Below are 13,910 nucleotides of genomic sequence, written 5' to 3' on the forward strand. Positions count from 1 at the left end.
ATGCTGAACGTGAATCTTTACCCAGTAGCCTCGGATTTCGAGGACAGCTGTAGTAGTAACCATATACCTGAAATGTGGTTCAAGGTTGTTAAGGAACTGTAAAGCTTACTACTGAAAGAAGATGTGGGTTGGAAAGGATCAGGTAAATGAAGCTTGACTCGTCATTATTGAGGTCAAGTTGCTTTTAAATATGCTTAACACTTTCTCATCCAAACACACACATTTTAATCATTGATTAAACAGTTTACTTCGGGCTTCATGGACTATAGGCAGCAGAATGTAATGTCTTTAGTGTGGCTCTCCTGAGAAAAGATGCATGGATCCTCTCCTGGATACTGGCTACTACATGTGAATACATGTGAACTAACTACATGTGAATACATGTGAACTAACTACATGTGAATACATGTGAACTAACTACATGTGAATACATTTAAAAGCTTTTAACAAACCGTGGGTGATATTTTTTAGCTGAATCCATTTTATGGAATAGTTTCAATTTGAAAATCTAACGAAAAGAAAGGTTAAAGAGAATAAAGGCAGTGTATGTAGATATTCTCATTGTAAAGTCCCATTAATGTGTTATTTAAATAAGTTTATTGAATGAAACGTTTAAACTCATACTTATTAAAACCTCAATCTTAACTACCACATAAAAAAACAAGTCTAGAAAAAATAGTTTATTTAAGACAAGTGGTGCCTTAAGATCGACCATGGAACAGTTCAGTGGAAAAGATATTATTTAACACATTCCATTCACCTAATCATTTTGAAGGACTTTCCCAGTTAACCTTTTTTATTTTTAAATAGCATACCCTCAACAGGAACACATTCATTATCTGCTAAATACTTTGCAGTTATTTTTCACACTGATGTCTGCTCCATCTGCTCAATGTCACTTTTTCTTTTGTTGGGGACCTCATAGTTGGAGATTGAGGGAAACCCCACTCTTTGCTCGATCCAGTGGGCCAAACTCAGCAACATTCCATCTTGGAAGGCGGGACCTATGAGCTGTAAGCCAATGGGAAGACCCCTGCTTGATAAAGCTGTTGGCACAGAAACAGCAGGTAGACCTTTTGGGGGGGGGGGGGGGAATAAGAGGGAAACGTAGAAAAAAAGATTCAGGGAAGGAAACTTAACTTCAAGGTTAAATACTAACTTGGTTTCCACAGAAATAGCTATAGACAAGTAGCTGAAAAGTAACCACAAACATACCAACACTGTTCTCCCCTCCTCCGACTCCATACGACACAGTTCACACTTTTGAATGTTTGTTTAGTGCACTCACGGTTCAGCCTTTACTCTTCTACATTTACATTTACATTTAGCAGACGCTTTTATCCAAAGCGACTAACAATAAGTACATTTGTCATAAGAAGCCAAACAATATATCGCTGTCGGTACAGTAAAGATGTTCATAGAACTAAGTGCAAGTACAATCGCCAGGCCAACCCATTCCCCGTATACAGCAGTGATAGCTAGCTACTGCTGATGCTACACAATTAAGTACTATGAATAAATACAACGTACATTAAGTCTGTACATTAAGTGCCAGGACGTACAACATACAATAGTGGGCAGGCGGGGGGACTTAATGGCTATGCAGAGTCAGAGTCTTTTGCAGAAGCTGGTGAGCGACTCTGCGATCCTGACATCGGCAGGGAGCTCGTTCCACCACTGTGGTCCCAAAACAGAGAAGAGTTGTGACTTCTTTTTACTCTCATGAAGTTAACACTACTAAGTGAGGGCTATGAATAGAATGGGTGACCTTCATTGTAGCTAATGACTAACGGGTCAATTTAAATAGAAATGAAACTGTGTTAGGATGGTTTAGGATGAAAGTGCATAATCTTGCACACTTTACATTATTCACTTTACATTATAGTGTGCATGCATACATGACGGGCATGCGGGGTCCGGCCTGTACCTGCTAGGTTGGCGGGCTGCGTGAAGATGTCCTCCTGGGTGCTGCGCGTGCGGTTGTCCTCCTGGATGAAGTGGGAGTAGCTCAGGGCGTCGCTCAGCGTGGTGGGCGTCAGGAGCACATCCACGCCCGCGCTGAACACTCGCCCAAAGTCCTCGGCGATGAGACGACGCACCTGCCGCGCCTTCAGGAAGTAGCGCTCGTAGTTCCTGAGGAGGTTTATTTGTTAGGTTAGTTCATGTCGGACCGCTTATGATTTGTTTGGGGTTTTTTTTGTTGATACTTTTGTTTTGCTTGTCATAAAATTGTCACATCTATGTCCGAGAAAGTGGACATAACCACAAACAATGCTGACTATTTTGGGCCGTCCACCAAGTCAGAACTCTTTGACACTTAATGGGGACATATTATACCACTGGGGTGAGTGTGATTAGCCATTACAAGCCGTTTTGAAAATGTGCCGCTTCTGACATCACAGGTGGGCACCTAGATGAGCTAATCACACCACACCTGCTGGTATAATATGTCCCCTTTAAACCCTCTACTTTGTCACTTGACGGGGTTAAATAGGGTAGAAACCAGGCGCACTGTTGGAGCAGGAAGAAGTTTCCAGACAGGATCCTCCCCCGCACCACGGCGTTGAAGCCCTCGTGGCGGCTGGCAGCGTACATGGCGTCCGTAGAGCTGTCCTCAGTGCTACGGTGGCCTTACGGGGACACAAGAGAGGATGACATGATTGTCATGTTACCTTCTTCGTTTAGAAGTCTAAACAAGAAGGACAGACAGGTCAGTCTACTGCAGGGGTGTCAAACTCAAATATACAGTGGGCCAAAATTGAAGTCTTGGACAAAGTCGCGGGCCAATTGCATTGCATTAATTGGGGGCATGACATTGTAACAGGGTCCGCGGGAATTGTTGACGGGGGGGGGGGTGATACGGGGGGGGGGTACGGGATTGCGGGCTGCCGGAGTAGACGTGCCAGGGTTACTGCGCCAAGACGCAAGTCAACGCGTTAACGCTGAAATGCCATATGCCGGCGGGCCAGTTCTGATAGACATTAGATATTATCTGGCGGGCCGGATTAAATTACACTACGGGCCGGATTAGGCCCGCGGGCCGTACGTTTGACACCCCTGGTCTACTGGTTAGGGTGTTTGACCCTGTGCATTAAGGTTCCAAGTTCAAATCCTAATGCCTGCAGCTCACCTGTAGTGACTCTTGAGTAGGATGGCTAACTCCCACCTGCTCATTAATGTGTATCTTACTAAATTAACTGGAGGAAAGAGTCTCCTTAATGAGTAAACAGGCATGGCTTGGTTAGAAACATTACACTCCTTATAATTGTACTGTAAATGTTTTAAACATTAAAATAGTTTAGGTTGTACTTCAACTATTGTATGCTCATATCTTTTCTACTCTGACTGATGTTAGATAGAAATAGAGGCTCACTTCACAAGACGACCTCATCCTGTTGTATAGGTAAGCTACCGTATCAAAGCAAGAAAAAAAAATAAAACATCTGTTCTTGTACCATACTCGAGGCCGTCGAAGCGTGCCATGTTGGACGCCACCTCGGCGCAGCACAGCACGTGGTAGCAGACGATGGAGTGCTGGGTGTGGGGGAGGGAGACCTCTCTCACCCGGGCCCCAGCTCCCTCCAGCAGGTCGGCGAGGCGGCTCCACTGGGCCAGGGTCTCCTGTGACAGACCCGGAGCGTGGTACTCCTGGGAAGCACCAGAGAGAGGTATGGTTGAGGGTCCTAACCCACGGTTCTGTATTCATGTGGATATTCTCTTTATTTATGATTATTCAATTGAAAAACATTTTAATTATATGAAAATAATTGTAAAAGATTTGCTTTTACACTAATTCTAAACTCATATCGCAGAGGCAATATTGACAACACAAGGGCAGGTCCTGTTCTAGAATGAGAACATCCTGGCACGAACATAACCTCAATAAATAAGGTGACGCAGTATATGAGAGACAACCTCAACACCCTTTTCCACACACGTGTGATATTTAGAAGCAGGAAATTCGCTTTTTTTCTTAAAGTGGGTCAGATTTAGAAGAAGGTAACCTTGGGGATGCCCACACAGAGGTTGCGGACGTCGATGTCTTCAGTAAACCCTGTGTGTGACGTGGGGCTCTGCACCGTCGTCGAGTCCTTAAGGTCACGGCCCTGGAGGACATCTGGGACACAACCACACCAGCCAACGTAGTAATCACACCTAGATCTGTCTTTCGATGAGACCAAGTGGGTCGTTTGCATAAAACATTGACAGAAATGTTCAAACCAGACTGGCGAAAAATCCCCTTTTCATAGCATCGTAGTTTAATGATTGTAAACGTAATTGGACTTAATGATTTTCCTTATCACAGTCGGTAACTGAACGGGAAACAAGGCATACTGATAATGGTTACCAGTACCTCTGTTTTTGGTTTCTGGCGCCGTCTCCCTCCAGAACTGCTGCAACATAGTAGGACTGACGGATCTAATGTTAAGACACAGCAAGAAGTACTACAAAACAAAAAATAAACAAGGGTAAGCCTCCTACCAAGAACGATGGCTGCGTCGCTGGTGCTCCGGGTCACGATGCCCGGGACGTCCATGGAGTTGACCAGGGGGATGAGACCGTGGCGGGACAGCAGGCCGTAGGTGGGCTTGAGGGCCACGGCTCCACACAGCGCCCCTGGGTTACGGGTGGAGCCGCCAGTATCTGAGCCCAGAGCTCTGCCGGAAGACATCCAAAGCAGGCATGTATTAAGGTTCCGATATCGTGTAGATGAATTAATAGCTCACAACAAAAGTACTGAAGTTCCGCACACTAATGATACCTTGGAAGAGACAGACAGTGAAAAATAAACGACTGGCTCATATTGGAAGTACAATGCATTTCTAGGCTTTATTTATAAGAAATGCACTTTACAAAGAATGAGGGCAATTCCCCTTCATTATTTTCATAATTTTATGAAAACATTCAAAAACAGCCAAACTGGGAGTGAGTCTTACAGGAAGCTGGTTAGTGAGGTCACAGCTGCACCACTTCCTCCTGAGCTTCCTCCTGTGATCACCCAATCAGAGTCCTCCTCGGCTCCACCTGCCTGCTCTCTGTAGGGAGCAGCATAGCTCCAGGGGTTCCTGACTGGGCCGAACACCCCGTCTGTACTGCCTGATCTGGAGAGAATGGGCGACACGTTGGTCCAAATGCAATTCACAACACAAAGCAGACATCCTAGACTAGTTGCTGCAGCAGCTATATTAATAAATGTAAAAGCAACTTTAAGTTAATAGAATGCAACAAGTTGCGGTGTATAACTTTAGCCTTACCCCATTGCAAACTCATCCATATTTGTCTTCCCCACGAGAACAGCTCCCTGATCAAGAAGTTTCTGGACCATTGTAGCATTATATGGCGGGAGGTAGTCTATGGTACAAGTAAGGCAACAAATGAATCCTCAATTAAGCATTTTGTTCACTTTTGAGCAAGGATATTTGAGTGTTTTCGATATATAGCCTAAACATTAGCATGACACCTTTGAGCATCCTTGAAGCGCATGTGGTCCTGATATTCTCTGTGCAGAAGTTGTCCTTGACAGCAAACGGTATTCCATCTAGAATACCTTTGGGAGAACCTGAAAAAAAGACACCATATGAATAGTCACCAGATGAATAGTTAGTCAGGTCTACAGTCAACACCGTCGTACACACCTTGAAGCAGTCGACTCTCTGCTTCCTCTGCCTGTTTTAGTGCCAGCTCCTCCGTCACGGTGATGTATGCATTCAGACGCTGAGTTTTCTTAATGCGGTTCAGACATTTTCGACACAGCTCTATTGGGGAGATCTTCCCCTCCCTTAGAGCCAAGGACACCTGATAATAACGTGACATCAACATACATTGTTTTCATTCTGTTTAACGGTAGACTTAATTTATTTTATTACCATTTTATTTGAGAAAAGGTTGGCATCGGACTACAGCTTAATGAAAGTGACTCCCTTTTGTGAGGCTTAAACTTGCAGTAGTTGTTAGGTAGTGGTTGTCATTCAATGCAGGTGATAGGCTCCCCCACCCATTAGGTAACTACATGATTATATCAATGTATTGAGCCAAACTAAACACGTTCAAGTGATATATTATGACATGCAGTAAGGGCACTAACCTCTTTTATGGTGAGACTGAGCATGTTGCCACAATGTCTCAAAACCCAGCGATTTCCAGGCAACCTTTCGGAAAATGTGAAGATCAGATGGAGGGCGCCATGTTTGTTTCTGTTTGTAAACCCTGCTCTGTGATTGGGTAGCGGTTGAAGAATCGGAGTTCTGATTGGTTTGTGACTTTATGTCAGCTGAACTCAGGAAGCGGCACTTTCTCTGGAGTCATTTACTCTTTTTCGGAATAATGTTACTGGAATGCCAGGTCGTACGTCACGATGAATAGACATGTTTGTATTGCATACATGCAGATTCGTTTTTAATACATATTCGCATTGACCTCAGATGTAGCTAGTGTAAGGCGCCTTCTTCTGTAACATTGGGGTCGCTACCGTGCAGCGCACAACTCTCTGTTAACTCTTAAACAATATACAATACGTAACATTTTAAGGAGTGTCACGATGAATTCTGCAAAACAGATAATGTGCAATAGATGGTTTCATCTGGGTAAACAATATAATGCGATGTCATTGGTGTTTAGACATGGATGTCAGAAAAGACTTTTCAGTACTACCCGCAGCCGAACGACAGTCATGCCTGCCTGGGTGATTGACACTTACGGCGGTAATGATGTCCTGCGGTTCACACGAAACGCAAGCTTCCCTATTCTGAACTACCCCAATGAGGTCATCGTACAAGTGCACGCAGCAGGACTCAATCCGATCGACGTTAGTATGAGAGGTGAGTCAAAGCCTCTGATGGATGGATGGTAAAATAGGGTCGAGGGAAGAGTTGTTTATGACATTGCTCATGAACAGTTGATGACGCTCCTCTGATGCCCTTCATTAACAGTAGTTTATGCACGTGGTGAATTCCCATTTTTCATCTGAACTCACATTCAGAACAGCTTTCCTGCACCATAAAGAACGACTGACAGCCAGACAAAGTTTCAATGTTGAGGTTGCCTAAGTTTGAGCTGATGAATGCACAGAAGGTGGTTGCATGCATACTACTAAAGACAAGTAACTGAAAACATACTACTAGTAAGTCCTACTACTCAGTGTCTCATATCATCCTAGAATCACACAGTGCATAACCTAAAATGTTCTCCTTAATGCGATCTGAATGAAGTCGTGAAAAAAATAAGAACCATCAATACTGAAATGTTTTTTTTTATTGGCAGGTGGTTATGGAGCCTCCAGTCTCTCCATGAAGAGAGACCCCCTTAACCTGAACCAGAAGGGCAGTGAGTTCCCCCTCGTCCTGGGCAGGGACGTGTCCGGCGTGGTCATGGAGTGTGGGCTGGATGTGAAGTACTTCAAAGAGGGGGACGAGGTGAGGAGGGGGGGTCCTAGTGTGAGGAGACGTGTGCAAGACGAGTAGAAGAGGTCATTTTCAAAATAGGGATGTTGTTTCAGATGGACTGCTCTGTATTTTAACCATAATCTTAACATGTAGAGATATAAACTAAGCCAAACAGTATTAGTGGTAGGGGCCTCCTCATCACTCAATCTGTTTGTTTACACTTCATGAGAAATGTGTGTTATAATTATTGATTATTATTTAAGGGGAGTTTGAGAGTTTTAAAGACCGAGAGGGAAAACGTTCCCTCCCTCTCTGTTTTCTCACTCCCTATGCGTATTTCACTCACAGCTGGCAGATGGCTAGGCCATTTCTTACAAGTTAAACTAAAATGCTAGCTCTTTAATCTTGCGTACTGCACCTTTTTAATCGATTATCATTAATCTATCTTATTAAAATCGTGCTTATCAATTTCCACTACCAAAGTGCATATTAAGAAACTATATACAGTACCACTGAGACTATAACCATTAATGATAAATTGTCACACAGTCCTACTATTTGGGTTTAGGTTCTTGTTAACAAGTCCCTCCATTTCATGCTAGTCATTAAGTCGTATGCCATTGAAAAACGATACTATTATGTACAACACTTGTTTTTTATAGGTTAGGACATTTTCAAAGGTTAGGAATTTCCAGTAGAGTTTGCATCTACGGGTCCTTAAATTTTGCATTTATGACAGCATCCATTCAATGGTTAAATGGTCAACGTTGTTGGTGTACCCAAGTATGGTAATGTAACCCTAATCCAATGTTGATGAAGTCAAATTGGCTTTTGTTTCCTATTTATTCTCCATTTAATTATTGTTTAGAGATTGCGTACCTTTGCATACCAGGTACACTGTACCTTTTGCGATACACAGGAATGAGTACAGTGTTGTGTCTCCCGCAGGTGTGGGCTGCCATCCCACCATGGAAACAGGGCAGCTTAGCTGAATTTGTGGTGCTGAGTGCTAATGAGGTATTGTTTGACTCTTAAACCTTCTGAATCCATATCATTGACTCAAAAGTCGTAGCCTTAAACACCTTTTTTATTAAGAAGCATATATATATATTTTTTGTTTATCTCCAGCCATTACAAACAGACATCTGTGTCCTTATTTTGTGGCCTGCCTCAACTCTGTGACCCTTTTTATATGCATTTTCAACCATTAAAATACAAGAAGAACAGCCTCATATTGGGTTAACGTTGTCTCACAGGTATCCCTTAAGCCCAAGTCACTGAGTCATTCTGCCGCCGCGGCACTGCCTTATGTGGCCGCGACGGCCTGGTCGGCGCTGGTCAACACATGCGGACTCACGCTGGAGAACTGTGCTGGAAAACGGTAGGAGGACATAACGACGATAACACAGACACAGACACAGACACACACAGACTTGCGTGTCGTTGATCCCAGGGAATCGTTATCCCTCTTCCATCAAGTAGGCCGAGGGGAGGCTGGTCTTTCAAGGTCGATAGGGAGAGAGAGTCGTGAACAGAACAGTTGTGGGAATGGGCCAGAGACACTAGTATCACCCTTTGAGGTCGTACATCGGTCACTGATCCACAGTTAGATTATAAACCATTCTCAAAAGGATGAATGAGTTCCTCGCCCCTTAATAGGAAGTACACCGCTCATATACATAGTCATTATTGAAGTAGAATAGGTTTTAATTATTTGTTTTATTAAAAGTCTTCATTTCCCCTTTTTGGTTTTGTTGGACACACACAGGATTCTGATTCTTGGAGGGTCTGGAGGCGTGGGAACATTCGCCATACAGGTAATGCTGAGAATCGCTGCAAGCCAGCCGCAACCATCAAGCACAATCTCAAATGTTCAATTGGTGGCCGCCATTAGTCCCCCATACGGGTTTGTTTATGAACTGTATCGTGAATACGAACAACGAAGGGACTCTATGAAGGAAGCGTCGACACTGGACACTTTTTCTGTGTAATTGCCAGATGCTGAAAGCGTGGGGTGGCCACGTGACGGTGACGTGCTCCCAGGACGCAGAGCGGTTGGTGAGGGGCCTAGGGGCCGACCATGTGGTCGACTACAGTGCCCGTCCCGTGGAGCTCGCTCTCGGGACACTGGAGAAGTGAGCCATGCACACAGACACAGACACACGCACACAGAGACAGACACACACGCACGCATTCACGAAATGAGTCAGAGTGAGAGGAAGTGTGTCAAAGGAAGTCCCCCTTCTGCGGTTACGCAGTAGGAATTGCATGTTTAGTTTTTGGTGTATTTTGGAGTATGGTGTCGTTTTGTATCCAAACCAAAGATGCATGCATGCTATCACGTATATATTGTCGTAGTAGTATACCAATTCTCTCTCGGTCTCTGTCTCTGTCTCTCTCTCCCACCTTGTGTCTGTCCTAACCATTCCCTTTTGCTTTTTTAATAACTAATGATCTCTCTCTCTCTCTCTCTCTCTCTCTCTCTCTCTCTCTCTCTCTCTCTCTCTCTCTCTGTGTGTCTGTCTCTCTGTGTGTCTGTCTCTCTGTGTCTGTCTGTGTGTGTGTGTCTCTCTCTCTCTCTCTCTCTCTCTCTTTGTCTCTCTCTCTCTGTGTCTCGCTCTCTCTCTCTCTCTCTCTCTCTCTCTCTCTCTCTCTCTCTCTCTCTCTCCTAGTGTCTATCCTAACCATACCCTTTGCTTGCCCGCCCGCTCCGTCTCCCCAGGTTCGACGTGATCCTGGACAACGTGGGCGGGGACACGGAGAGCTGGGCCCTGGGTCTGCTGAAGCCCTGGTCCGGGGCCAAGTACGTGACTCTGGTCACCCCCTTCCTCCAGAACACCGACCTGCTGGGCATCGCCGACGGCATGATGCAGACGGGCATCACCGTGGCCTCCAAGGCCCTCAAGGTAATCCCGCCACCTGCAGAGAGGGATCAGTGGTCGGCCCAGTGGGCCAGTCTGCCGGTTGGGTAGGTAGTGGGTCAGACGGTCGCTCTACCGCAGGGCATGCCAACGATGTAATTAGATTAGTGATCAATTACAACCGAAACTCCCACAAAAAACATGGCCACATGCATATGGCCGCAGAATTGACTCAAAGATGCTGACATCCGCGTTTCAACGCCTGACGTGCTCATTTGAGGTTTTCTTGTTGTTGAGGTTGGTTTCACTGTCCGCAAAAAAAATACAGTTTTTTCTTTGAAAAGTGCTGCAATTGTATATTTATGGACAAGCGTGTGGGGAAGAAATAATATACAATAATGTGAACGGTTAAAATAGCAAACATAAGTTGTAGGTCAATATTACAAATTAGCTAAGCACAATTCCTATTCCTTTTAATGTGATGATGAATGGCACATCATGTGCTGATTCAACGTGGAAAATTCTATATTACGCTTTTTTCAGCATTAAAATGTATTTGATAACATTTCTAGTGAGAAATTTCCTTTCATTGTCATAAACTTTGTTCAGTGATTGTATATGATGTTTAGTTAAACTGCTGCTGAAAACAATATTCCAAACAACCCCTGAAATGATGGATTCTTGGTTACTGTAACAGGAGCGTGACACTGTGATCAGGGACATGTTCTATGCAAAGTTTAATTTACATGAACCTCGATGAGGATTTGAATCTAATCCTGAAGCTAATCTAACGATAAATGATTAAGCAGGCTTTTATTCCAAACCATAGCGCACTCATTGCCATGGCAATGATCAAAGGTTTTTGGCGTAGAACAGCGCCTCCCTGAGTGCCGCCGAGGCAACGACCCCCTAATGTGTGAGAGGTTACTCTTCACACTCAGTGTGTAGTAACTCGTTCTTTTGTTGAGTGCAATGATCGTGTTAAGCTGCATATTTATATGAATAAGGAATCGAGAACCAGATGACTAGTTGGTGTAGTAGTGTGTGTGTGTGTGTGTTCCCCTAGTGTGTGTCTGTCCAAGGCAGACAAGTTACCGCAATGACAATTATCAACTTGGTGTTTCTAGCCCAACCGGAAGAGATGTAATTCCTCCCTGAGAGGTCATATGAAGATGTAAAAAGACGAGCCTAGAATGAATTGTGAATAAGATAGATCTGGTCTCTTTTATACAGTATGAATCAGGGCATTAAAGTCTGCTAAAATATTAATTTGGGTGCTCTAGCCCTACAGAATAGGCTCACAAAGCATGATCAAATGCTCCATTGAAACCCATTGGAAACATAAGTCAGAGACAAGAGATAGAAACTTTGCCATTAGACCCTTCCCCCAGGGGGCATCTTGAGATCGCTCTGTGAAAGTCTTGAGCTGCTTAGCCAAAAGGCGGACCCTAATCCTAAACCACGGACCCTCCCCTGCCCCCGGGGCCTGAGAGGGACACGGTTCGGTGTGGGGGTCCCAGTCCTAGAATAAGGTTCAGTGGTCTCAGGGCAGTAGGACCTTCCTATCTCCAAAGCTGCCCTTTACACCACATTCCAAAACGTTGTATAATAACAATTTTCTGGCGAGACCTGAGAGATTATTTGTAATAACAAAGTTAGCTTCATATTGAGTCAATGAACAAAGATTATGCCAATAAAATGCACATTTCTAGCTAGAACTTATCAAAATCCATTTTAATGCAGAATGCTCTATATCAAAATATTGCATTTTCCACTGAAAAATAAAATAAATGTCAGCCATCTTGTTGTTTTTGGGGACAGGAACTTGAGTGCGCAGGCCTATAGAAAAGAATAGGCCAAGAAATGTTATGGTGACGTTTCCCGCTGTGGACCAATCCTCTGTTTTGGCGGGAGACTGGGTTGCATTGCATGCAGCAATGTAGTGCAGCCTTGCAGTCAACACCAACCACAGTGGAGCAAGAGAACAAGATGTTAACAGTTTCAACCCTCTCATAGGGAAATTATACTCTTTTTATCTGGGAAATCCCCCAAACTACAATTGTATGGGCTATCACTGAAATGGCTTGTTCTAATGTACTATGTTTCATACTATGTAGAAATAAGTACACAGGATGTACAAAAACACACAATGGCCCATAAATCATCTAGGAATTTTGTGAAGCTCATGAGTAATAAAAAAACGATATTTTTCCAATTCCATCTTGATGTACTTTATGATGACACACACACACACATGGTATCAATGTTATACTGTGGAAAGAGGAACAAAATTTGTTTACACTTGGTTGCAATGACTCATATACTTGAATAGGTGTGTGTGTGTGTGTGTGTGTGTGTGTGTGTGTGTGTGTGTGTGTGTGTGTGTGTGTGTGTGTGTGTGTGTGTGTGTGTGTGTGTGTGTGTGTGTGTGTGTGTGTGTGTGTGTGTGTGGTGTACACCTTTTGAAATGTCCCCTGCGTTTCCTGTTATGGGCTAGAGTTCAGCACAGAGCTTCAACGCGCCTCTCATAGCTGATCTCAGGAGACGCCCTTAGCACTCTGCGTATATTATATATATTATATCATTGTTCTTTACTTAATCCTGAACTTTGGCATTTTTCTAATGCAGCTATGAACTCTAACTCTATCTAAGTATCTCAGTAATAAAAGGAGTCAATCCTTCAATGTTTTTCTTTCTAAATTGACTATCCCCCCCCCCCCCCCCCAACACTGTGCTGAAGACAGTTTTCTCTCTGTGTCGTTAACACAGCACCTGTGTAAAGGAGTGCACTACCGATGGGGCTTCTTCGTACCCAACGGTGCCGCTCTGGACGACATCAGCGAAATGGTGGACGCCGGAAAGGTATGATAACAATACGCAGACTCATATTATAATTATTATTATTATTATTAGACATTTGGAGGTATTGAAACCAGCTTTGTTGCTTCTAAATAGACTGCATTGAGAGAACGCATGAGAGCTTGGCGTCTGCAGCTATAATAAACCATGAAAGCAGGGGATAGGAAGAGGCGTGTGGGCGTGTTCCTCAGCTTCCTCTGTTCTGTTCTGTCTCACACTTCCTCCACTACACATTAACTTCTCTTTAGGTTATTATAATTTTTTTTTTTTATTTGACCTTTTTGCCTCAAGTGAGAATGCGTATTTTACCCCACAAAGACGTTTCACACCCTTTCACTCTTCACACCCTTTTCTCCCCCACGTTCCTCCCTTCTCTCCGGCGCCAGATCCGGGCGGTGGTGGAGGCGGAGTTCCCCTTCACCCAGGTGCCCCAGGCCTTCCAGAAGGTGGAGGAGGGCCACGCCCGAGGCAAGACCGTGGTCCAGGTCATCGGGGGAGGGGAGGGGGGAGACCATGCAGAGAGCTGAGACACCACGCAGAGAGCTGGGAAAACCACAGACGCAGACCCCCTCCCCCTCAGTGACGGAGTTGCCATGGAGATGTGCAGTAATCTCAGTTTCCCTTTTAGAGTTTTCGGTTGTGGTGTGAATGACTATTGCTTTGGCTCACTTCCTCTTTGGAGTTAGGGTTAGGGTTTGTGAATGTTAATAATATTAAATGGACTCTCAAGGGATTCATATTGTCTTCATTGATTGTGTGTGTGTGTGTGTGTGTGTGTGTGTGTGTGTGTGTGTGTGTGTGTGTGTGT

General features: G+C 44.3%; 2 protein-coding genes across 2 annotated transcripts; one reads left to right on the top strand and one right to left on the bottom strand.

Annotated features, from left to right (window-relative positions):
• Window positions 1-707: 707 nt before the first annotated feature.
• On the bottom strand, window positions 708-6,185 carry qrsl1 (glutaminyl-tRNA amidotransferase subunit QRSL1). Its single transcript, XM_084481773.1, has 11 exons — window positions 6,086-6,185; window positions 5,637-5,796; window positions 5,462-5,560; window positions 5,256-5,352; window positions 4,938-5,102; window positions 4,483-4,658; window positions 4,005-4,117; window positions 3,456-3,648; window positions 2,513-2,630; window positions 1,928-2,133; window positions 708-1,073 (listed from the first exon to the last, which is right to left on the bottom strand). The coding sequence occupies exons 1-11, from the start codon at window positions 6,107-6,109 to the stop codon at window positions 865-867; spliced, it is 1,560 nt and encodes a 519-aa protein (XP_084337899.1). The 5' UTR covers window positions 6,110-6,185; the 3' UTR covers window positions 708-864.
• A 99-nt stretch (window positions 6,186-6,284) lies between these two features.
• On the top strand, window positions 6,285-13,824 carry rtn4ip1 (reticulon 4 interacting protein 1). Its single transcript, XM_084482014.1, has 9 exons — window positions 6,285-6,818; window positions 7,261-7,412; window positions 8,331-8,399; window positions 8,639-8,763; window positions 9,151-9,199; window positions 9,381-9,517; window positions 10,105-10,288; window positions 13,013-13,105; window positions 13,489-13,824. Exons 1-9 carry the CDS (start codon window positions 6,539-6,541, stop codon window positions 13,627-13,629), a joined length of 1,230 nt encoding a protein of 409 aa, XP_084338140.1. The 5' UTR covers window positions 6,285-6,538; the 3' UTR covers window positions 13,630-13,824.
• The last annotated feature ends 86 nt before the right edge of the window (window positions 13,825-13,910 follow it).

This window comes from Micromesistius poutassou (genome assembly GCF_964030765.1).
Source record: "Micromesistius poutassou genome assembly, chromosome: 17".
Lineage (NCBI taxonomy): Eukaryota > Metazoa > Chordata > Actinopteri > Gadiformes > Gadidae > Micromesistius > Micromesistius poutassou.